The 25144-nt window shown below is 48.4% G+C and overlaps 2 protein-coding genes across 2 annotated transcripts in view; one reads left to right on the top strand and one right to left on the bottom strand.

Moving 5' to 3' along the window:
- Nucleotides 1–1658: 1658 nt before the first annotated feature.
- On the bottom strand, nucleotides 1659–16971 carry nup160 (nucleoporin 160). The gene is made up of 34 exons (XM_070972591.1): nucleotides 16862–16971; nucleotides 16033–16141; nucleotides 15716–15926; nucleotides 15334–15556; nucleotides 14982–15172; nucleotides 14351–14587; nucleotides 14146–14243; nucleotides 13897–13981; nucleotides 13450–13518; nucleotides 11526–11609; nucleotides 11210–11380; nucleotides 10692–10791; nucleotides 10318–10483; nucleotides 9644–9777; nucleotides 9337–9497; nucleotides 7974–8110; nucleotides 7739–7809; nucleotides 7062–7212; nucleotides 6899–6968; nucleotides 6427–6525; nucleotides 6202–6321; nucleotides 5720–5815; nucleotides 5534–5628; nucleotides 5339–5435; nucleotides 5105–5210; nucleotides 4739–4899; nucleotides 4540–4600; nucleotides 4153–4263; nucleotides 3637–3760; nucleotides 3441–3542; nucleotides 2953–3094; nucleotides 2446–2571; nucleotides 2109–2204; nucleotides 1659–2006 (listed from the first exon to the last, which is right to left on the bottom strand). The coding sequence occupies exons 1-34, from the start codon at nucleotides 16950–16952 to the stop codon at nucleotides 1923–1925; spliced, it is 4179 nt and encodes a 1392-aa protein (XP_070828692.1). The 5' UTR covers nucleotides 16953–16971; the 3' UTR covers nucleotides 1659–1922.
- A 2718-nt stretch (nucleotides 16972–19689) lies between these two features.
- The window catches only part of LOC139337071 (sodium channel protein type 4 subunit alpha B-like), a 22743-nt gene continuing 17288 nt past the window's right edge, over nucleotides 19690–25144 (top strand). The window contains exons 1-7 of the mRNA XM_070971425.1: nucleotides 19690–20068; nucleotides 22451–22604; nucleotides 22844–22981; nucleotides 23106–23224; nucleotides 23396–23485; nucleotides 24236–24364; nucleotides 24890–24975. Of these exons, the coding sequence (XP_070827526.1) occupies nucleotides 19965–20068; nucleotides 22451–22604; nucleotides 22844–22981; nucleotides 23106–23224; nucleotides 23396–23485; nucleotides 24236–24364; nucleotides 24890–24975 (820 nt within the window). The 5' untranslated portion in view covers nucleotides 19690–19964. The remainder of the gene's footprint in view (nucleotides 20069–22450; nucleotides 22605–22843; nucleotides 22982–23105; nucleotides 23225–23395; nucleotides 23486–24235; nucleotides 24365–24889; nucleotides 24976–25144) is intronic.

Raw genomic sequence — 25144 nt, 5'->3', positions numbered from 1 at the left:
ATGTCATGTCATCTCTTTGCTAAGCTAAGCTAAGCTAAGCTAAGCTAGCTGTTTCTTCATATCCAGTCTTTATGCTAAGATAATATAGTTGATTCCCCATTTCTAATAGTTATGCTAAGCTAGCTGTTTTTCTTCATTTCCAGTCATTATTCATGTTGTTGAACTCATGAACGTCGTCGACGAAACGATGAAAAACAGGAAACTGGCTGCAGGTCACATGACCTTTCACATGTGATGTCATGTTGAGGTCACGGAAACAGGAATGTTGTCCGTCATTAGTTTGACATGACATAGACTCTCTGTGTCTCTGTCCATCTGTCTGTCTCTCAATTCAGTTCAGTTCAAAAGAACTTGATTGACAGGGGAATCTTACATTAACACTGAGCAGGTTAAAAAAGTACAGTATAAGTACATGAAGTGTCGACAGCAATCAAATACATAAATATTTGTAAATAACTTTAAAAGTATATCAACCAAAAATGTTTGAGACTTTAGAAAAAAGACAATGAAAATGTAGAAACTTCAATCATCAGCGAAGACGTTCTGGTTTTAATGTCAAAGGTGGATGACCTCTGACCTCGTCTCAGACCTAGAAATGTCTGTGTCTGTCTCAGGTAACCTCAGGTGTGCTGGAGGCAGGGTTATCAGTGGGATGTTTTCTGATGGAGGACATTCTGATGTTTTGAAGTTTCTTGGTTTCTGTGATGATGATGATGATGAAGATGATGATGATGAAGATGATGATGATGATGATGGAGCCCACCTGTAGATGAGCGCTCACACCTGGTGGTCTTACTGAACTCTGTTATCTTGACTGGAACTGAAACAGTTGAAGTGTTAGACGTCATCCTGCAGACGTTTGGTTTCCTGCGTCCTGGTCTTCAGAGGTCTGTCTCTGTCCCTCAGTCCCTCCGTCCATGAAGACAATGGAGTCTAGTTTAGTTTTCGATGCTCAAGGCTGAAAACAGGTTTCTGAAAAGCTGCTCGCGCTAACACTTAACTCAGAAAACTGACTGACTGGTTTCAGATTTGATTTTAAGGATTCAGTTTGGATGAGACGATGCGGTCTCCATGACAACGAGCATCCACTGTGCTGAAGAGACCCTGACCTGAAATCTGAAACTGCTGCTGAGATCCAGTTGAAGTCACTTTGACGTTGGTGAAGCTCTGGTGGTGTAAGTGACCACAGGGCGGTGCTGTGAACATGCTAATTTACATATTTAATAACAAATCAAAATGTATTTCTTGTAATTACATTTTTGTTTACAGTACAGTAAGGGAAATACTCAAAGTACCTCAACACTGTACTCAGTTCCTCTCCAGTACTCTTTGTGATGTCGGTATTCGTCTGGTTTCTCTGCAGAACTTGAACTTTCGTTCTTTGCCCAGTTTCTCACCTCAGGGTCTGTTTAGCAGCAGCTCTGGAGCTTCTGACTGCGTCACATGATCTTCCTCTGCTTTTGGACATGTGGACGTTCAGAGCGTCTCCGAGTCTCACGTCTCCTCCATCAGCGTGTCCATTTAAACGACGTCCTTAAACGTCTACAACCAAGAGAACTCCTGCTGAGGATGATCATATGATCAGAGGCTCCAGAGCAGCCAATCAGTGGACCCGTATCCAGAAGCCAGTACATGCTGTTAAGTGACGACACACTCGATCAAATGCAAACAAAACTTTAATTTCAGCACGAGTTACAGCTCCGCTTGAAAAACACGACGAGTACAAAAGACGATTCTTCTAAAAAAGCAAACAGTCGATCAGGAGCCCAGGACGCTGAATATTTACAGAGAGGAGCCAATCAGAGCAGGTTCACGCACCACACAAACCTCCATTCAACGTGTTTGTACAAAAATATTAATATGAAGTTCCATCTTCTTCCGGTTTCAGCCAAGAGTCTCTGATTGGTCGACGAGTCGCCTTTTTATCGAGCGACGAGTCTTCGTTTGGTCGTCTGCTCCACCAGCCTGTGATAATCGTCCAGCTTGTCTCGAACTTTATTATAAATCTGCAAAGAGACGACGAGGTTTCATTAGGAGGAGGAAGCTCACGGCTCCTGACTGTAAACAGGAAGTGATGTAATAAGACCAGACAGGAAGTGATGACTCACGCTGCTGTTGGTCTGAGTCTCATTCAGAGTCTGAAGCAGCTGATCGATCGACGTGTACGGCAGCCAGACTGAAGACGACGTCGCAGATAGAGGCCGCTGCGACACGCACGCGCACGCACACACACACAGAGAAACACACGTTAGGTTTTCATCACGTGGGGACATTACATTGACTTACACTCATTTCCTGGAGACTGACCATTACTTGCCTAAACCCGACCTTAACTCCAGTCTTCATCCTAAAACTGAATGTTTTACACTGGGGGGACCTGCATGTCCCCATAAGGAAGTGTGTGTGTGTGTGTGTGTGTGAGCGCAGTACTTGAAGTACTCTTACCTCAATTCCAAAGTACTGGTGTCCTTTGCCCAGCAGAGCGTCCACGTACTCCAGCACCAGCTCGGCTGCAGGTTCCAGCAGGTCAAAGTTCAGGAAGAGACGTAGCAGAGACGCAGCGTCCACAGCCTGCAGCAAACAACACAAATGCATTATGGGAAAATGTGTGAGCTTAATGGACCTCCTCCAGCAGCCCATGATGCTTTGCATGGTTCAGACTGCGATGGCGAGATTTGGAGCTGTTAAACGTTCAAATTCTCAGGACGTGGTCGGTTTAAAAACGCCTGCGAGACGCCAGACAGGTGAGACTGACGGTCCGTCAGGTGATGCGTGCTTCAGTGTGAACGGCGTGCTGTTAATGTCGTGTTCATTCAGCAGACAGGAAGCAGCGCGCTTCACTGCTCGTCTGTCCTGACCAATCAAAAGACAGAACACCCTCACATAGGTGGAGGTGTGACCGTCCCACCTCACCACTGACTTCATTAAAGGGAACCCGTCTTCATCTCTCACCTTGTAAGACTTGACCAGCCAATCAGGCAGAGGGACGCCGTGTGACAGCAGCTTGTTGATGACACAGCGGTGATGCTGTCCGTTAGCAGAGGGATACCTGTCCAGGTAAGAGGCCAGCAGCCGCCACGCCTCATCTGTGGCACTGAACACAGAGGAAGAAGAAGAAATGTGAAACATACTGACAACAGAAAGACACCTCATCATCATCATCATCATCATCATCAGACGCTGTGACCCCCCCCAGCGTCCCTTTAATGGTCTGCTGAATTAGCCGTTAGCTCCTGTTAGCTCTTGTTAGCGGTGAACGTTCAGACTGGATCACTGACGCTGAAGAAAGCTCGGCTCCAAACGTCAGCTCAGACGTGAACATCATCATCATCATCGTCATCATCGTCATCATCATCATCTCATCAATTTGGATCGTCCTGAGATGTGACATTTCAAACTTTATTAGCATCGAATCCTTGACAAACAGATTGAAATCACACCTGGACTCTTTGGTGTTGACGACAGTCGACAGCTGATTGGCAGCCAACCAGCTCCAGGCTTCGTTCTGAGTCTCCTCCCCTCCAAACTGGAGCTTGATGCACCTGAAGACGAACCAATCAGATGTGTCAACAAAGACGTGATCGTCTGACCGTCAGCACGTCTGAAGATAAAAAACATCGAAACAGCAAAACTTACTTGAAGGTCAAACCCTCGAAGACGGACGTCAGGTTCAGCTTGAAGGTCTGACAGATGGACAGAGCCGAGTCAAACAGTCCTGTTTGGACCAACAAGGCCACCATCTCCACCGCTGAGGCACTGCCTGCAGGTACAGACACGTGAGACAGAGACAGAGAGAGAGAGAGAGACAGGTGAGAGAGGGACAAGTGAGATAGACAGAGACAGGCAGGTGAGTGAGACACAAACAGGTGAGACAGAGAGAGACAGACATAGAGAGGGACAGGTGAGACAGAGACAGACAGGTGGGAGACACAGACATAGAGAGGGACAGAGACAGACAGGTGAGAGAGAGAGACAAGTGAGTGAGACACAGACAGGTGAGACAGAGACAGACAGGTGAGAGAGAGACACAGACAGGTGTGATGTTCCAGGTGGGTGTATGTGTGTGTGTACAAGTGTGGTAGCGTTTCAGGTGCAGTGATCTTATAGGTGTTGGTGTGTTCCAGGTGTGTTCCAGGTGTGTCACAGGTGTACCTGCGATAGCGGCGGAGGGCGGGTGGTGCTGTGCGAGGGTGAGACGGCTGCGGGACAGGATGTACTCCTTCTCCAGGTCCTTGAGTTCCAGGATGTCCACCTGCCGCTTGACTGCAGGAAAAACTGTTGTTAGACTTCAGAATTAGAAAGAAACCATGTGACCACATCGTCCAATCAGTGAGCTTGATGAGAGTCAGACGACAGACTGAAACGCTCCTCCATCACTCAGCTCATGACTGCAGACAGCTGAGGTGGTGAACACTCATTCATTCATTCATTCATTCATTCTGACGGTCACAAACATCCTGAAGCTCGACGCTGCTGCGGAGGAGCGCTTCCGTCCGTCCACGCTGACACTGAGGACACGTCTCTGTTAAAGGACGTCACCTGGCTCAGATGAAAACTCTCCGTCAGAGTTCCTCTTGGGAGACGCTCCTGGACGCTCGTACTGCAGCAAACACAAACACACTCTGCTGAGACGAACACGTGAACCCAGAGACGCTTCAGGACACCCAGAGTCCAGGCTGGTCCAGAATCAGGGTACTCATATGTGTGTATTTCTGCGTGTATTTGTGTGTAGAAGTACCACAGCTCCGGAGGCGGGCAGGATGATCCAGGCGTACTCCGGCCTGATGAGGCGCAGACAGTTGAGAGCAGCCAGGTAACAGTTCACCTGCTTCTGAAGACCCAGACGAGTCCGGACCTCTCGACCGAGACGCATCCCGAACTCGAACATGACCGTGCCCGCTGACACACACACACACACACACACACACACACACACACACACACACACACACACACACACACACACACACACACACACACACACACACACACACACACACACACACAGAGTATGACTGAACTACTCCTGGTCTGAATACAGCTGAATGGTATGGACCCAGCGGACGGACAGACGCGTCCCCTCAGGTGACAGGTGTGCTCGTACCTTTCCTGTAGTTGTGTCTGTTGATGTGGAAGGCGTACAGCAGCTCGTAGTAGTTATGAGCCAGCAGGTCCAAACCTCGAGCTCGAGACTCGATGATACTGACCACCTGGAGAGAGACAACAGTCACAGCCGCAGGTAACTCCTCCTCTTCTTCTTCTTCGTCTGTCACACACACTCGACAGATTCCTGCGTCCGTCCTTCAGGGGACACGGCAGTACAAGGTGGAGGACTTACCTCGTCGTGCAGGTTGACGTAGGAGAACTGGACTAAATCCTGAAGTTGAGAGCGTTCGCACAGAACCACCACCAGCTGACGGAGACAGTCCAGCTGCCTGCGAACGCAGTATTTGTACCAGTTAATACACAGAGTCATTAAACATCCGTCCGCTCAGTAAAAGTATAAGTACACACTGTGTGTACATGTACGTACATGCTGCAGTCCGGGTTCTGTGTCAGAGCTTCGTAAGCTTCGCTGTTGTGTCCGAGGTCCAGGTGATGTTTGAATATCCGAGTCCACAGAGCGGCCTGAAGACGACCACGTTCATATTACTTTAATATTCATACACCTGGAAACAGCCAGCTCTCACCTGACCGTCCACCTGAGCGCTCACGTTACCTGGCTGTTGACGTCGTTGATGGACTCTGTTATGGCCAGAGAGGCCAACTGGATGACCAGCTCAGGTAGACCGACGTCCTCCAGCAACCGCAGCACCTGAACAAACACGCACGCACGCACGCACGCACGCACGCACGCACGCACGCACGCACGCACGCACGCACGCACGCACACACACACACACACACACACACACACACACACACACACACACACACACACACACACACACATATACGCACAGGATCAATGTGTGGAAACAGGAAGTGTCTGAGCGCAGGCAGACTGTGGTCATATTTCACGTGTGCTCAGACGCTGCACTGGTGACTCTAATCTTTGGCGGCCATCTTGGATCTGTGCTGACTGTCTGGCTCTTCTGTGCCGTCGTGTGTGTGTGAAGCGTCCATGTTTAAAGACAGCCTGGAGCTCCGCCTCCTCGCTGCTGGTTTGACACCCTTCATGTTCCCTCAGGTGTGCTGTACCTTGTTGTAGTACTGCAGTCTGGGGGTGGACGCGGCCTCCTCCTCCTCAGCGCCCGTCAGTCTCATCAGGAACTCCTCCTTCTCCACCTCCGTCGCTGCCTCCTGGAAACACTGCAGAGCCTGAGGACACAAAGCGGCGAGGGATACGATGAGTCAGCAGATGGCATGGCCACGCCTCCAAAGCACCGTCGGGCTGAGTCGATTGGTCAGGTGGTTGCGACTCACCTTCTGGCCCTCCCCATTGGCCAGGTAACACTGACCCAGCATGAAGCGACAGGAGCCGATGTTCACCTGACACCAGGGTCCAATCAGCCTCACGTACTCCTGCACACACAGAACACACAGGTGAGACACACCTGAGAGGCTCGTCCTGCGCGCCACAGGTGAACCGCTTCACCTCAGAGCAATTAAACAGGCCGTGAAGACAACTGATGAGTTTCAGGATCAATGAGCTGCTCATGGCATCGCGTGTGTGCAGGTGTGCGTGTACAGGTGTGTGCGCTCATTCTGCAGCAGCCTGCTGATGCTAACGTGCGATGTCACGCAGGTAGCAGGTAAAAAGTGAACAGTGTGTGATGTCTTTCGTCCAATCAGAGGCTGCAGATGTATTAACATGTGAGAAGCTAAAGAGCGAAGCTGCTGTTCAACCGTCGGCCATGTTGGATTCACTCCGTCACACTGTCAGAGGCAAACCCACCTGCAGCTGTGTGTACTGACAGTTAGCCATCAGACACTCTGGGAACTGGAAACCAGGGTTACTGGGCCAACTGTGAGACACCAGTTAAGGCTCAGCGACAAACACACTGCTGAAACAGGAAGTGACCACAGTTTAAGAGGGCCGCCGGGCGGAGGAAGGATACAGCAGCTGAGCGAGCAGGTTGACCACGCTGGAGATCATGTGGGTCCAGAGGAGCGTGGCGTTGCTCTGCTGCTGACAGTAGATCTGAGAGATGATGATCTTTCTGGCTGCAGTCTGATAGAAGAGCTCCACCACCGTCTGAGGACTCAGCACTGCAAACGACACACCTGTGATCAGACACACCTGACACCTTCAGGTACGTTTGTTTTTACGCTCAACTGAAACCAGCAAACACATGAAGTCCGACATATTTCAGTCTCTCAGCTCATGATGTCCAGTGAAAATATGAAGCATTCTGGCTCTTCAGGCTGTTTCCTCGCTGCTTCTCTGAAGGTGTCAGTGATGATTGCTGAACAGAGAAAGATGAACCCGGAAGGTTTATTTTGTCTCTGTCAGTTTGAACAAAGTCTGTTTGACGATGCTAAAATGAGTGTTTTTCTGAATGGACTCTGGTGTCTTTGGCTGTTTTTGGTTGAACAAGAATAGAAAGTAACAGTAACAGTAAAAACTGCCCCCATCAGTCACTCAGATACAAAAACAGGAGGAAGAGGATCCATAAACACAGAAAACACCTGAGCAGATTTCTCATTTTTCATGTTTCCATTATCTGCTCCTCTTCATCGTCAGGTAATGACCACAGAGAGAAAACAGTGATGAAGGTCCCTCTCAGAGTTTTACCTGATCTGTTGGTGGACAGAGCCGGCGTGTCAGACAGCTCCAACACCGTGAGGTGCTGCAGGTTAGCGTCTCTGCAGGGGGTCAAAGGTCAGAGGTCAGCAAACCTACATTTAAAACCTCCTGATCCAGTTTCAAACCAGAACCAGAAGAGACCTCTGTGTTGATCAGAGCCGTCATCAGCCACACATATTGAGCGTGTGTGTGCTCGTGCTGGTGTGTATTTGCGTGCGCTCACATGATGTCCACGGGGACGGAGGAGGCCAGGCTCTGACTGACGTGCTTCAGCAGGTAGTAAGACGACAGGAGGTGGGAGCTTCGAGGGATCAGGTCCTGCTGGAGCTGCAGCAGCTGAGCCCCCCCACCCAGAAACACCTGAGAACAGACAAACACACACACACACACACACACACACACTAAAATCAGCTGACTGCAGCTCCTCTGACAGCAGTCATGTTAGAAATCTGAACTCAGATCTGTTAAAACAGACGTCTGAGCTGCTTCAGACCCGAATGTTCAACAGTAAGCTCATTGATCGATCAGTGATTGACTGAGCCCCACGACCCAGCGGCAGGTTAGAAAGGAAAGGAAAGGAAAGGAAAGGAAAGGAAAGGAAAGGAAAGGAAAGGAAAGGAAAGGAAAGGAAAGGAAGGAAAAGAAAAGAAAAGAAAAGAAAAGAAAAGAAAAGAAAAGAAAAGAAAAGAAAAGAAAGGAATAAATAAATGAATGACGTTTTATTCTGTTTAAACTCATAACGTCTGAGGTTGTTTGCCTTGTCTTCCTGCAGAGGGCGCTCTTACCATTCACCATCAGCTCTGCAGCTCTACTGATCAGCCAATACACTAAGATAATCAATGAACATGGAGGAGGAGCAAAGCCAGTCAGGTGTCTGAGGAGCAGAGTGTGGAGCCACACAGACCAGACTGAGACTGAGCTGCTGTCTGACTACGCCCACGTCTGAGAGGGTGGAGGCTCCACCGTCAGCTGGGGAAGTTTATCTTCTCACAGATAAACAGTGAAAAGATAAACTGACCTGAGTCTTTTTTCCTTTTCACACAGAAACACTTCAGCTGCACACGAGCAGGAGGACAAATTTACTTCTTAGTATTTCTGTACTAAAAAAACTAATTAATGAAATCGATAACGCCTCACATCATTTTAGAGGAAACGTAAGAAACATTTGGGGGCCAACTTTTGCCCCCATAGCCTAAAATACTGCAGCATTTACAAGATTTTGGGGACACTTTTAAGAAACAGTAATTAGTTTTTATTTAGGATGATCCTTCATAATAAGAAAGCTGTATCAGATAATGACGGCAGCCGTGATTAGCTTTTAGCTCGACAGAGTGGGGTGACTGCTGAGGTGAGGATGTGTTCCTCCATAACAGTTTGAGCTTTTGTAACGAGCTATCGGTGGCAGCGGCTTCACTGCAGGTGCAGGACTGTCTGGCCTCTTCCACAGCGGCGTAGCAAACAGACCAAGTTCATATATTTATATATTTTCGGGCCATTCTGAGATTTCTGGGAGCATTTTTGACCCAATCACAACAGATCAGACTTTCAGTGTTCATGGTGAAGGTGTGTCAGGTGTGCGTACGTACGTTGTCTCCGAAGCGCAGGTAGAGCTTCTGCAGGATGAGCAGGTCTCGACAGAACAGAGCTCTGGTCATGGCCATGTGACAGACGGCCTGACAGACCACAGACACCGCAGAGCTGCTGCCGTACAGCTGAGACAGGCTGATCCTCACGTTCAGACTCTGACCTGCGAGACACAGACGAGGGAAAAGAGACGCTGTTAGTCACCGGGACTCACCTTCACCTGCAGCCTGCACGGTCTGCATGTCAAAACTCTTCTTAAGCAACTCCACAACAAAATCAGGTGAGATATGAGGTCACGTTGTTTCCTACCAGGTGTTATGGGTCCTTCTCCGCCGACCTCGGACTCCGTCTCCAGGTCCATCTCCCTCAGGAGGACCATCATGGCCGCCATCGGGTTCCGAATGTCCTGCAGTTTGTTCTGGATGTCTTCAATCACGTTATCGCTGCAGGAAGCACAACACGACACATTCACATTTAAATGCATCACTACAGGGCGGGACTTCCAGCACAGCACGCGGGCAGTGGCGTGGACACCTCGGGGCGTGGCCCTGATGCCCCTCTGCCACGCGGCCCCTGACGCCTTTCAGCTTGTGTTTCTGGACTAATGTGGTGTTTGCAGACGCGTGATGAGCCGTTCGTTTGGCGTAAGGTGACAGCTTCAGTACAATAAGACAGTCTGACAGTGACTGCAGGTAGTTACTGGTTTCTAGAATGGTTTCCAGTCTAATAATGGGCTTTGTATTGATTACTGACTGGACATTCATTTATTTACTTGAAGCGTAAATAAAGGCTTCAGGTCGCGGTGACGCCTCTGGCACTCGGCTGAGGAGCAGCTGCTCACAGCTGCACAGATTCAACGAGAGATGCTGAAGAGAAACAAAACGGGGGATGTAATCCAGATACTGAAGGTGAGCCAAAGGACAGAAGACATGAGGAGTCACAGTCAGGTCGGGAAGACAGACAGAGAGTGGAGGACGACTGACTTGTCATTGGACAGCATGTTTTCCAGGACCAGCTCAGCGGCCCTCTCAGGTGACTGGAGCTGCTCCAGAGCTCGCTCCATCTCGTACGCCATCTCTCCAGAAACGGCATCGCTGACCAGCCGCAGACACTGAACCAGCTGCAGCACGTCGCGGCCCACCTCAGGGTCTGCGGACCACACGGTCAAAACACAGAGACACACAGACGCGTGAGACACCACAGTGCACTCAGACTACAGCAAGCGCGTTCACAGGGAGGACGGCTGCTTTCCTGGACAAAACAAGTCAAACTTTAGGTTAAACGCTTTCAGGCGCTCTGACTCTGCAGCGGCCTTGTCGTTGTTGACTCTCCGTCAGTACAGAACAGGTGTGGTTACCTTCAGCGATGGGCGTCTCCTCCTCTGAGAACAGGTACTCGTCGTAGGACAGGTACAAATGATCCACAGCGAAGCACGGCAGGAGGAACGACACAAAGCCCTGAAACACACACAGCGGTTTTTTGCTTTGATGACGCAGGTGAGGATACTGTGTGAAAACATTAGTTTTCATGTGTTCACTGGGGTTAAAGGTCAGTTCAATCCTCTGGCTCCTGTCTAACCGTGATGTAACAGACAACACTGACGTACGTGTCTGTCATCTGTGGACTCGGCCTGCTGAAATAATGACATCATCACAATCACTTTGCACAAGTACATGAAGCTAACAGAAACGTGTGTCTTCCATCATGTCTTCCATCGTTTGACCGCTGGCTGGAGCTCTTTTAATGACCTCATCTCTTCTTCTGCAGGCTGGAGAGTTACCTCCAGCAGCTGTTTGTCTTCCAATATTGTGACAAACTCTCTGCTTCCACAGGTGTGTAGCAGCACTACCTGGTCAGTGTTAGCGGCGCCTTTACCTTCTTGAGGAGACACACCATGCTGGTGTGCTGGCTGACAGTCAAACCCAGAGGCATGGACAGAGCCTCCTGGTACTGCAGACAGCAGGCGTAAAACTTGGACCAGAACTCCACCTGCAGCTGACGATACTCCTCCTGAGAAAACTCAAACTCTGTCACACTGCTCTGCAGCTGCAGGGGGACAGACGGGGGGACGGACAGGAGGACAGACAGAGGAAACAAGAGATTACTGCCTGCATCAGACACAGTTAAAGAGGGTACATGAAAAACAACACTGTTCCATGTTCTTGGTGCTCTTCATCATAAAAAGAGCTACCTCACTCTCCACAGCCACCGTCACCTCCTTCCTCAGAGTGTCCCACGACAAATCAGTGATCCTCTCTGAGCCTCTGCGGTAAATCTGAAAAACACAAGAGCAGCTTGAAACTGAGCTCCTGAAGACGCCTTTGGCTTTGTTTGTGCTCCATGTGGAGAGCAGTTAGCTTCTCACCTGTCGAGCTTTAACTACAGCAGCTAGCTTCTCACCTGTCGAGCTTTAACTACAGCAGGTTGTTTCTCACCTGTCGAGCTTTAACTACAGCAGTTAGCTTCTCACCTGTAGAGCTTTAACTACAGCAGCTAGCTTCTCACCTGTCGAGCTTTAACTACAGCAGGTTGTTTCTCACCTGTCAAGCTTTAACTACAGCAGTTAGCTTCTCACCTGTAGAGCTTTAACTACAGCAGCTAGCTTCTCACCTGTCGAGCTTTAACTACAGCAGGTTGTTTCTCACCTGTCGAGCTTTAACTACAGCAGTTAGCTTCTCACCTGTAGAGCTTTAACTACAGCAGTTAGCTTCTCACCTGTCGAGCTTTAACTACAGCAGGTTGTTTCTCACCTGTAGAGCTTTAACTGCAGCAGCTAGCTTCTCACCTGTCGAGCTTTAACTACAGCAGTTAGCTTCTCACCTGTAGAGCTTTAACTACAGCAGCTAGCTTCTCACCTGTAGAGCTTTAACTACAGCAGTTAGCTTCTCGCCTGTAGAGCTTTAACTACAGCAGCTAGCTTCTCACCTGTAGAGCTTTAACTACAGCAGGTTGTTTCTCGCCTGTAGAGCTTTAACTACAGCAGCTAGCTTCTCACCTGTAGAGCTTTAACTACAGCAGCTAGCTTCTCACCTGTAGAGCTTTAACTACAGCAGCTAGCTTCTTACCTGACGAGCTTTAACTACAGCAGCTAGCTTCTCACCTGTCGAGCTTTAACTACAGCAGGTTGTTTCTCACCTGTCGAGCTTTAACTACAGCAGCTAGCTTCTCACCTGTCGAGCTTTAACTACAGCAGCTCGCTTCTCACCTGCCGAGCTTTAACTACAGCAGGTTGTTTCTCACCTGTCGAGCTTTAACTACAGCAGTTAGCTTCTCACCTGTAGAGCTTTAACTACAGCAGCTCGCTTCTCACCTGTCGAGCTTTAACTACAGCAGCTAGCTTCTCACCTGTCGAGCTTTAACTACAGCAGGTTGTTTCTCACCTGCCGAGCTTTAACTACAGCAGCTAGCTTCTCACCTGTAGAGCTTTAACTACAGCAGGTTGTTTCTCACCTGTCGAGCTTTAACTACAGCAGGTTGTTTCTCACCTGCCGAGCTTTAACTACAGCAGCTAGCTTCTCATCTGATGAGCTTTAACTACAGCAGGTTGTTTCTCACCTGTCGAGCTTTAACTACAGCAGCTAGCTTCTCACCTGTCGAGCTTTAACTACAGCAGCTCGCTTCTCACCTGTCGAGCTTTAACTATAGCAGTTAGCTTCTCACCTGTAGAGCTTTAACTACAGCAGCTCGCTTCTCACCTGTCGAGCTTTAACTACAGCAGCTAGCTTCTCACCTGTCGAGCTTTAACTACAGCAGGTTGTTTCTCACCTGCCGAGCTTTAACTACAGCAGCTAGCTTCTCACCTGTAGAGCTTTAACTACAGCAGGTTGTTTCTCACCTGTCGAGCTTTAACTACAGCAGGTTGTTTCTCACCTGCCGAGCTTTAACTACAGCAGCTAGCTTCTCACCTGTAGAGCTTTAACTACAGCAGCTAACTTCTCATCTGATGAGCTTTAACTAGAGCAGGTTGTTTCTCACCTGGAGAGCTTTAACTACAGCAGCTAACTTCTCACCTGTAGAGGTTTAACTACAGCAGGTTGTTTCTCACCTGGAGAGCTTTAACTACAGCAGCTAACTTCTCACCTGTAGAGGTTTAACTACAGCAGGTTGTTTCTCACCTGGAGAGCTTTAACTATGGCTGAAGCGGTGAAGCGTAGGGGAGAGAAGAGGACCTCCAGGTACGTCTCCTGTTAACACACAACACACAGTATTTAATCCCAGTCAACATGAAGAATGAACAGTGAGAGCCGAGCTTCCACGACGACACACCTGATCACCTGGATGCAGTCATGTGTCCATTCATGCCAATCATTTTGTTTAGAATTTGATTGGAAAACTTTTTTTTTTTTTCATTTGTTTCTTCTATATTATTATTGTTGTTTTTTATTTATAATCCTTTCTGTCATTTCATGTCATCATCTTCATCAGCAGACAGGAAACGAAGGAGGTCTTCATGTGTCTGTTAGCCTAACTTTTAGCTGCTGTAACACCTGAATTTCCCACTGAGGATCAACAAAGTCCAATCCTTTCACTGGTCCTGATTGTATTTCATTGACTGGTCTTACTCTGGGGTCCTGGTCCACTCCTATATGGACTTCTTCTTCAGGTGGAGGCTGAACAAACACCTGGTTCCACTGACCGGCTGTGTTACTGGAAAACACACACAGAGGTACACACAGTTACATACACACACACACTTACAGACGTCATCATCACTGAGCGTCTCATCTAGAGACATAAATCCAGTCTGACTGGATGTCTAGATTCTTAATGATCTTCGTCACGTCATCATCACGTCACTGATGATCACTTACTGTTCAAAGTTGATGTATTTGACCACCGTGGTGTTGGAGTCGTCCACCCAGACACCCCAGATGTCTGTGGAGGTCAGAGCGAAATCCACCAGAGTCTCCTGTGAACGGACACGGGACGATGTTTTAATGTACTCATTCATTAAATGTTGCACATGTCTGACGACACTTTAAATAACGAGACACGACGCCACCGCCTGCCGCTCACCTGTGTCGTGAAGAGAGAGGAGATGTGGTCCAGGCTGTAGCGGTTGTTGTCGGTGGCGACCAGCTGCAGGACGGTGAACTGTCCTCTCTGAGGTACGGCCAGGTAGACGGACAGACAGAGGCCGGTGGTGGAGGAGAAGGCCAGCCTCAGGCGGTGACCCTGACCGGCCAGGCGCTTCACTCCTTTACAGGCCGGCATGTACTCCAACATGTCCGCCTCCAGCAGACACGCCTGCTCCTGCAGGGGGACACGTCACGAGGACAGGTTTAATGACGAGGACATGTTTAAGGACGCAGCACTAATTAATTCAATTCAATTCAATTCAATTTTATTTGTATAGCGCCAAATCACAACAGAAGTTGTCTCAGGACACTTTCCATATAGAGCTGGCACAGACCAAGCTCTTTTATCTACAGAGAACCAACAATTAGTTCAATTGGTTCAATCATTACATCACACATTTCTGACATCACGTATTTCAGCTGCATCGTCTGGATGAACACCTTCACATGTCGTTGTCCAGCAGCAGCCAATCAGCTTCAGCCTCAGTGAGCTGAGGCTTTGCCAGAACCCGCCCGTCTCTCTGACGTGTGTCTGGTGTTCATTGGTCGAATGTGTGTGAGGCACTCACCCTGAAGGACCACATGCGCAGCTTGTGATCCTGACAGAGGGCGAAGATGAAGGAGTCTTCCTCCAGCTCTCTGACAGCCAGGCTGAGGACCAGGTCGGCTGGATTGTGGTCCCCACGGATCGCTGTGGGCATCCAGCCGGACAACCTCTGCATCATGGAGCTCCTCTTCAGCTCCAACACCGACACACCACCTGCGACACACACGGATGCAGACAAAGACAACTTGTCACACACGTCACAAGCAGCCAGCATGGACAGGACGAGTTAGTGACCAGTAATTCTAGGACAGACTTGAGGACGTGTGAACCTGTCCTGTCTGTGAGTACATATGGAACCAGGGAGGGAGCTCTACCTGGTGCGTCGTGGGGTGACAGAGTGACCACCATGATGCCCCCAGCAGGCGAAGCGAGGGCATAGTGAGTCTCTCCAGACTGACTGAGCCAGGCCGTGGACGTGGTGGGACTCCCCGTCTGTCCCACTGAGCTGGGGATGACGGCGCTGTGGGTGGGGTCCTGCAGACTCAGCTTCCCCACGTCAGTGAAGATCGACTGCATGTGAAGCTCCGTCACCAACTCCTGCAGAGAATGAGCGAATGAATGGGAACGTTAGGTGATTTGACAGATGATTGACAGGGCAGCAACAGGAACCTAGGAGGCGGGGCTTAGCAGATACTGAACTGACGTTCAGACCTGTGTGAACATCACACACTCTCTGTTAGAGTGTAATGTACTCACGCTGCGGTACATGCGTGTGGGGTGGGGCAGCACCAGTCTGTGGACGCTCTGATTGGTGGCGATGAGGATGATGACGTTGTTGAGGGTCTCCTGGATGTTGACTCCTCCAGGCAGCAGAGTGCAGTGGGTGAACTTGAGTTTGACAGCATTGTTGAGCAGGTTGGTGTCCAGAGACTGCTCCACCAGCTGCACCGTGTCTCCTGACGTAGACCTGCACACAGTCACAGCATTAATACACAAATAAGTCAGTTCAGAGCGAGGAGGGACCTTCAGGGGGACGTCTGGAGGACGACTGCACAGACGCTGATGTTACTGACCAGTGGATGAATCTGTTACTGGTGACAGACAGCAGCTTGGCACTCTCCTCATAATGAAAGGCTCCAGCACTGTCCGGAAACTTCACACCACCGGGGAGAGCGCTCAGACCTGCAGACAGGAAACACAGCTACGAGTAAATGAGCGTGAAGAGCGCGATGACCTCAGCCAGACGAAGAGTTCACTCACTCTTCTCTGATATGAAAATCTGCGAGCGCGACGTGGGAATCTGATGGTCAACACTGACATTAACGTGATCTACTCTAAGCTTTTATCATCTTTCTAATCCATTTTTAAATATTCCTCGGCCTTTCCTTTGGGATTTATAATCTACTCTGTGTAAGGTGACATGACTGGAGCAAAACGGGCTGTGGAGACCAGGTTAAATTATTCGATTTTTAAACGGAGTTTGGTTTGTGTTAGCTCTTATTTACAAAGACAGCGGACTTCAGCAGTTAAATACGTCATGCTTCAGTGTTTGACAGGTGAGCAGACAGACCCGAGTTACCGGCTAACTGAAGCTGATGAGAGAACAGGACGTCCAAACACAGACACGGAAGGAAAAGAACTGCACCGTGCGACACCTGCCCACGAGCTAACGACGGTAAATTTAACAACACATGTTTTCCAACCAAAACAAACCGGAATGAGCACTCCATCCATCCATCAGGCCCCGATACATTCGGCTGCACCGCTACCATTACGAGCCAGCGTGCTGGCGCTGCTAGCTGTTGTTAGCATGTCACAGCGTTCAACCTTCGCGTGGAAACAAGCCTGCAGAAATCAAAGCACGCGGAGGACAGAGCCGCGGGAAGCCGCGAGAAACTTTACCGAGATTGACGGTCACTTCTCGGAACCTGTGCAGAGTTTCCCTCTCAAATCCACATATCTCTATGAAGCTGCGCTCCAACACCGCCGCCATCTTCCCCTCATGGATCTGTGACGTCAGCGGGAGACAGGCCGCGCGCTGTCGTTTCAAACATTTAAAGAGACAGAACACCGCGAGGCCGATCGCTGGATCCTCAGGTAGAGCAAAGCAGCTCTCCGCGGCACTCAGTCACCGGAAGCCCGCCGTTAAAAAGATTCGTTCACCGGAGCCTTCAGCGCTTAACCGGAGCGTCTATCGTTCGTACGACCCGGTTTAGATGAAACCGCGCCCACTTCCATCAGGCTCGACGCTGCGTTCCCATGGAAACTGCTCCCACGCGGCTCACTCCTCCGCAGCACGAAACGGAAACATGGCGCATGAATTCGATGATTTTTGAACTGATGCTTCTTACTGTTATACCGTATCTGTTACACTTATGATTGTAGTAAGTCTACCTGTGTCTGCTGACAAGCTACCAAACATTAGAAACAGGTGAGGTCAGGTGGACAGGTAGACAGGCAGACAGGTGGACAGGTGGTAGGCAGGTGGACAGGTGGTATAGGCTACATGCAGGCTGGCCAGAGAGGAGGAGCGAGAAACATTCAGCACTACTGGAACTGCTAACTCCAAGTGTCTTCTGGCACTTGTCAGTGTAAATAAGAAATGTGCTTCATGTTTTGTCTGGTGAATTAAAGGTTAAATTGAATAAAGCTCACTAAGACAGGACATGAGAGACACTTTTGGGACTGACGCTCACAGGAGGACAGAGAGGAATCTCTGGTCCACGAATATCCGCAGAAATAATAAAACTTTAATAGATTTTGAGCAGGTGCTTATGTGTTACACAATGAACATCTGGCGTTCCAGATGTAATCAATGAATTCCTGAAGGAGTGAGGATTTCCACACATCACATCAAATGCATGGACAGAGAGAAGAGCTCACGGCGGCCAAACTCCTGCCAAAGCAAACATGCAGATAAAGGAGGTCACTGTCTTTACTGAACCCTGATGGAGGAGAGGAGGAGGAGCGCCTGATCCAGACAACATCACAAACAGACGTATGTGTGTCTCTGGACAACTTTCAAAACATCACAAAGCAAGTGGGAGGATTCTTCAGAAAGTCATCAAATCCAGAGATTAGTCCATGTTTGACTGGAGGTTACGAAACGCGAGGAGGAAAAGTTGTGTCGCAAGAAAGATAGAAAGAAAAAACAAAGAAAGGCAAACTGGAGTTTCTGTTCACATGCGCCTCACGTCTCTCGGTCGTAACAAAACAAGAGCTCACCGTTGCTTTTCCCTGCAGTCCCCCCCCCACAGGACGCTTTTGGCTTCATCCTGCTGACAGACATTTCCTTTCTCTGCTGGCTGTGGGAGCCTCACTCCAGATGTTTGGATGTGGATCTTCACCCATTCGGCCTCTCCTCTTGTCTCTCTCTCTGTGTCCTTGTCTCTTTTCTCCTTACAGTGTGACTGCTGTCTGGAGTCGTGGTCCACTGAGTTTGTGCAGTCTGTCCTCTGCAGGTCTCCATGGTGCGGAGGAGGTCATGTGACCTGGGTCTCTTTGTTGATGCCTGAAGCTGCTCGACATCCACCAGGAACCAGAAGTTTCACATCGGTTTACATTCAGTCATTGTCCAGACTGTCATTTTACTTTGTTGTGTGTTGCAGAGTTTCTTTCTAAATGTAGTTTATATTTCACAGTCACACATAACTTAAAGCCTCAGTTAAACCAGTAAGTTCACCCCCGTAATGTTGTCATGAACTTGCGTTGGTTTGATTTTCCAGATGTTGCCTTCCTGAGCTTTCTGCCACTTTCTTCCTTGGTGAAAGTTTTTCTTTAAAGGAATGGAGGGTGTGTGCGTTGTCTACATTTAGCTCACGATGTCAATATTTGCCACGCATATCGTCCACATTAAGCTCACAAGTTAACAGCTCACGTCGTCCAAATTTAGCTCACACTTTTTTTTACACATTTGGCCCGCATGTTGTTCACATTTAGCTCACATGTAGTTAGCATGTTGCCCTGATTTAGCTCACGTTTGTCAGATATAGCCCACATTTAGCCCACATTAATGAAAATGTACTTTACTCAAAAATAAAATAAATTAAATTTTAACTGCAATACAAAAGCGGACAAACATTTGTGGCCCACAGTTCTAATTTGACACCTGGGCCAAATACTACACTCAACAACCAGCCCACATCTGGTTTGCCGCCTTAAACGCGGCGCTGCCTCCGTCACACCTGGACGGTGTTGGGCTCCTATGTCTCACGCCAGCCGTGCCAGTGTTATGCCAAACCTGGGTCAGATGTCTCTGCTGTGGGGGACATTTAACCCACATGTTGTCAACACTTAGCCAGCACACTTTAACCCACCTTTAACTGACGTTGCTGACACGCAGCCCGTGGCACGTGCTAAGGTGTGATGTGTGTACTTTGTGTGTACTTTGTGTGCGTGCTGAACAGATGAACGTTGGCAGTGAAATAAAGTTTTTCTCCGTTCAGGCTGAACAGAAAACATACAAGAGCTCATTAGCAAACAGACCTTTCTTTGTGTCCTTTCTTCTCTGTCTGAGCTGTGTGTGTGTGTGTGTGTGTGTGTGTGTGTGTGTGTGTGTGTGTGTGTGTGTGTGTGTGTGTGTGTGTGTGTGTGTGTGCGCGCGCGCGTTTCCAGAAACTGATTACAATGTTCTGGAGAAGATATGTGGACAACAGGAAGTGACACTGGCAGCGGTACAGCGAAGCCTGAAGATGGAGAACAGGACTGAGGGGGAGACAAAGACACGAAGAGACACGAAGAGCTGCAGTTACAACAACCTCACAGACGGGAGAGTCTTCACCGTTTCCATAGCGACGGCTTCAGGACAACATGGCTGACACTGGAGGCTGCGATGAGGCAACCCTGCAGATGTGTGGCTCTGGTCGAGGTCCGAGGATAAAAACCGTGGAGAGAGACGAGGAGTGGCAGACAAGTCAAGACTCATCAGGACAGACAGACAGAGGGACAGGTAGTGAGGACAGGTGAGACAAGTGGTCAGAGGTGGATGCAGAGGACAAGCTGAGCCATGACGAGCAGAAAAATGTCTTTTTTTGAGTTTTGGAGGAGCAAGAAGGAGAGAGGGGCGCTTCTCGAGGCAGCCAATCAGCTGAGACTTCGTCCATCGCAGCAGTAAGTCTGATTTTAAATCCAGAAACACGAAAACCAGCGTTTAAACTGCTGAAACGTCAACGTGCTGAGCGTGTGAGAGGGTGAGCTGCTCTGTGTGATGGCTGGAGGTCAGTCTGAGGTCTGTCACCTCACTTCAGTGACCAGAGAAGCAAACGCTCTGCAGCCAAACGTTATCCTCATTATTGATTCATCCACAAATTACTTTCACGATCAATCCTTCAGTCTCTAAAAAAAAAAAAAAGAAAAAAAAAGAAAAGTCCAAAGTAATGTCTTTGTCCAGCAGTCCAAAGCTCAAAGACTGCAGTTACTCTCACACCTGACAAAGCTGCTGATGTTTGAGGAGCTGGAACCAGCAGCGTTTCACATTTAGCCTGGAAAGTGACCGTTAATCACTGTTGCAGCTGTAGTTTACATTGCTGTCAGGTTTCACCCAAATGAAGCTCAAAATAAAATGTGAATTAATGTTTGATTGATGTGTTTCCGTCCGCTGCTGTTATGTGAATGTTAAGAGCTGCAGAAGGAAAACACGCTGAAATCCGCAGCTTTTATTATTTCAGCGTTGAAGCCTGCGAGCTCCTCATCTGACAAACCCCCATGTGACCAAGAACAGGCTGAACACACACAGACAGAGACATGACAGCGCCACCTACAGCTAGATCTCAGGACAGAAACAGTCGGGTCAGTGCTCTGAGCTGAGAGGACATGAAGTTCACACTGCGTTTCCTTTGATGGAGCACTTTCTGTGTGATATATATAGTCGTGAAAGAAGTATTCAGATCCTTTACTTCAGTACAACGACTAATTCTACACTGAAAATACTGCACTACGTCTAAAAGTCCTGCATTCAAATGTGTACAGAAGTAAAAATATTTAAGTATCAGCAGAGTTTTCCTGAGCTCAGAAAAACAGCCTGTTTTCAGCTTTGTGACGCCGGGTTTTCAGCTGATCCAAGAGGCTTTTAAAGAGTTTATTGAGCTGAAGAAGAGGAGGGTTTTCTCAGGACGTGAAGGAACTGTTCACCCTTCATCACGTCCGGAGATACGTGCTTTTCACTGGAGATGGTGTTTTGATGATGGCGGTGGAGGGCGCTGTTGTAGGAGACCACTCCCATCAGGACAGAGATGTCTCATGGCTGGATAAAGGCCATCACTCAAACCCCCCCCCCACACACACACACAGCAGAACAGAGCCAGCAGACCCCCTCAAGCTTCAGGCCTGGACTGTTCTCTGTGCACGCCACACATGAAGGATGAGTCATGACCAGATGACTGTTTCCCACATCTGTGTTGACCCGTTTTCACACGGCTGAACTCTCAGATGTGCTTTCAGCTTTGGAACGAGGTCTTTGTGCTCTGCAGCGCTGTTTGTCACATCCTGCACTGAGGAAGAGCCTCTTCTGTTCTTCCTCACAGATCGTATGAATGCGAGCTGTCCGCCACAGTTTCGACCGCGCTCGCCGACGTCTTTCAAGCAGATCTGATTCAGAGCTCACTGGAGCTACTGTTCCTATTGAGACACTAACCAGCTGCCGCCTGGGCCCAACAATCAGCCCTCTTTTAAAGTCACGGACATGTTGTCCTCCATCTTGAGACAAAAATCAAAATGAGCCTGCTCAACATTTGGATTCATCCATCCGCTCATCTGCTCAGGATTTCACCTGAATCTGTCACCTGTCTGTATCTGTCTCCTCCTGGTGCCACGGGGGAGACATATCATCAAGTGTCAAAGCTCTGAGGACAGACAGACAGACAGACAGACAGACAGACAGACAGACAGACAGACAGACAGAGCACTGTGGTCAAACGTCTCTAACGTGGCCTCTTGCCGCTCTGTGCAGCACATTGACAGGAGTGTTTTTCTATGCGCTGATCTAACTGCGGGTGGCGCTGTCGTGTTTCTGTCTGCATACGTTCAGCCTGTTTTTGGGCACATGGATGTTTGTCAGATGAAGACTGGCAGCTCGTAAAGCTCCTCCTTTTCATCCTTCATGATTTCATCAGGGGGCCGGATGTTTTTGTTGGAGGACCAGATTTGGTCCACGGGCCGCAGTTTGCCCCCACTGCTAGAGGCGTTTGTCCATCTGAGACACAGCTGTGATCAGTGACAACCAATGAAAGCCATGTTTCACTGAGCGTGCCCAAAGCAGCGATCTGAGAGTGGACGTAAACGGAGTTCAGCCTTCGTTCGTGCTCTTCATCGAGTTAAAAAGTTAAAAAGAAGAATTACTCTCAGTCCAGAATAATAAAATATGATCACGGTCAGAATCCGTCAGACTCTTTGCAGATGGATTCTTCTGCAGCCGTTCGGCGCCTTAATGTTCAGTCATGATCTCTATGCAGTCGTTAGAGTCAGTCCACCAATCCTGTGCCGGTGTCTCCTCAGGAGACGGTTGCTCGGTGACAGTGGAGTTCGGGCAGCGCTCCAGAATACCAGAATGGCGTCTCTGCTGCCCCCTGTTGGTCGAGACGTCTTCAGGCGCTTCACACAAGGACATGAAGACGAGGAGATGAGAGGGAGCAGGAAGAAGAACAAAGAGGTACAGACGTCATAATTCAGCTGTCAATAACAATAATCAATACACAGCGATGAAGACTCACGCTGCATTAAAGGAACCTCAGAAATCCTAAAATCGTTTTATAACGTGTTAACCAAACCGGCCTGACAGTTTGACTTTAACGTCTAATTTCATGAAAGTTTTTAGAATTTTTCTTTATGTGAGAATTCATGATGTAAACCAAACTCTCCCCTCTGATTGGCTGGCTCTGTGGTTGACAGGTGTTGGAGAAAGACGGGCTCAAACCAGCCAGTGAGCTAGAGGCTGGGAAGCCCCTCCCATTCTTCTATGGGGACCCACCCCCTAAGCTTCTCAACACCCCATTGGAGGAGCTGGATCCCTACTACCAATCACAGGAGGTCTCTCTCTTTAAAGACTTCTGTCACAGTTTATATCAGGTTTCTCAAAGATTCTCATCAAGCTGTCTTCAGTGTGTTTTTAGGGGATCTGACCTCTGACCTCTGACCTGTGTCTCACCTGTAGACCTTCATCACGCTCAGTAAAGGAAACATCATCCACAGGTTTAATGCTGAGCCGGCCTGTTACCTGCTGAGCGTGTCCAGCCCGCTGAGGACCGCCGCCATCAAGATCCTCAATCACTCATATCCTTTGTGATGTCACACTGTACTCCTCCCCGATTGGTCAGTGAACCCAGCAGAGTTTCACGTCACTTTGCGCTCATGGTTTGAGTGTACTGCATTTTTGTGACTGTAGACTAGAGTTCAGTGAACTTTGGATTTGAGACGCAGTTTGTTTTTCCTTAAAGCCAAAACTTTATTCAGTTTGTTCATCATAGTGACGATCCTGATCAACTGTGTGTTCATGACAATGCACGATCCTCCAGCGTGGATCAAGACTGCAGAGTGAGTTAAAACACACACACACACACGCACACACACGCACACACACGCACACACACACACACACGCACACACACACACTGGCGGGACTTCACTGCAGGAAAACAGGAAGCGCTGATCGGCCGCTGTTGTCTGGAAATGACAGAAGAAGAGTGACGCCATAAAACTGTGTTTTAAAGTATTTTGAAGTTGAGGGGTCACAAACAAAGAGCCAGTGTGTCCTCAGTGCCAGACATTCATGGTCCACAAAGCTGTCTCGTAAGAGAGGACAAAGAGTCGCTCAAATTCAAGCACCTTGAACTTTGACCTCCGCTGAGCTCTGATTGAATCTCTGCCTGCAGAAAATGAAACACAGTGTTTCGTCTTTGATTCAGTCACATTGAATAAAAGAAGAAAACTATGTTTGACGTGAGTCCTGTTGACGCCCCCTGCAGGCTGCAGTCTTCATTACAGCCACAGAAATCAGTTCAGAGTGTGTTTTCACTGATCAGAAGATTATTTCAGTAACTCATATTTGACATATTGAACATATTTAGAGGAGAAGTGACCTTTAAAAGCTCCTCATCCCATCTGGCACCGACCAGAAGTCCAAAAAGATTCAGTTTACTGTGACATAAAACAGGAAAGGATCAAATGTTAACATCGAAGAAGCTGGAACCAGAATTAATTTTCCATCAATCCACTAATTGATTAATCAATAAATGTTGGACTGAAGTACTTCAGTGCTTGTTGTGTTTTTCTGTCTTTGAACAGATACGTCTTCATCGCCATCTACACCTTTGAAACCCTCATAAAGGTCATGGGCAGAGGCTTCTGTGTCGGAAAGTTCACCTTCCTCAGAGACCCTTGGAACTGGCTGGACGTCGTGGTCATCGGCACGGCGTAATAATCAATAATACATAATCTGACATACACCTCTTCATCATAGACTTCATGCTCAGAAGTGTTTATGCTGAATGAGACATGATACAAACATCGACAGATAATCAGAAAAGACATCAGACTGATGCTTTCTAAATCTTCTAAACATCTTCGTGGCTGTTTCCTGTTTCTTTGTATCTCTTTGTTGTTGTTTTTGTGTCCTCTGTAGCCGTTTTAGGTCTTTTTGTGTCTGTTTTATGTTTCTTTATATCTCTTTGTCGTCTCCTTGTGGTTGTTAATTTGTCTCTTTGTGGTTGTTTTGTGTCTCTTTGTAATCGTTTACATCTTTTTGTCGACATTTTGCGTTTCCTTGTATCACCTCGTCACCTCTTTGTGGTCGTTCTTTTGTCTATTTGCATCTGTTTTGTGCCTTTTTGTAGCCATTTGATTGACTTTCCTGTAAGAAATCTTCACTTCAAAGTGATGATGAAGATGTTGTTGGTGTGCTGGTGTTGAAGATGATGATGGTGTGTTTCTGTGTTTCAGATATCTGGCAGAGTTTGTACATTTTGGGAAACTATCTGTGCTGTCGACAGTTCCTCGAGTGCTGAAGCTCATCCCACTGACCTCAGGTCAGTGTGTGCGTGTGTGTGTGTGAAGAGGTATTTATCACATTGTGGGGACTCGCCTCGCCTTATGGGGACAAAATGCAGGTCCCCTTAATGTAAATCATTAAATGTCAGGGTGCAGACTGAGGACAGGGTTACGGGTTAGGTAAGGTTAGGTTGGGTACAGGGTTAG

This window comes from Chaetodon trifascialis, chromosome 10, assembly GCF_039877785.1.
Source record: "Chaetodon trifascialis isolate fChaTrf1 chromosome 10, fChaTrf1.hap1, whole genome shotgun sequence".
In the NCBI taxonomy this organism is placed as follows: domain Eukaryota; kingdom Metazoa; phylum Chordata; class Actinopteri; order Chaetodontiformes; family Chaetodontidae; genus Chaetodon; species Chaetodon trifascialis.
Note: the sequence above shows the minus strand (reverse complement) of the source record. Positions and strands in the feature narration are given on the sequence as shown.

Excerpts from the sequence above, each read along its gene's own strand:
- nup160 (XM_070972591.1), bottom strand. The coding sequence starts at position 16,952 with ATGGCGGCGGTGTTGGAGCGCAGCTTCATAGAGATATGTGGATTTGAG. Across the intron at positions 15,173-15,333 it reads GTCACCCCACGACGCACCAG|GTGGTGTGTCGGTGTTGGAG; the intron begins GTAGAGCTCCCT and ends TGTGTGTCGCAG. Across the intron at positions 5,211-5,338 it reads ACGTCAACCTGCACGACGAG|GTGGTCAGTATCATCGAGTC; the intron begins GTAAGTCCTCCA and ends GTCTCTCTCCAG.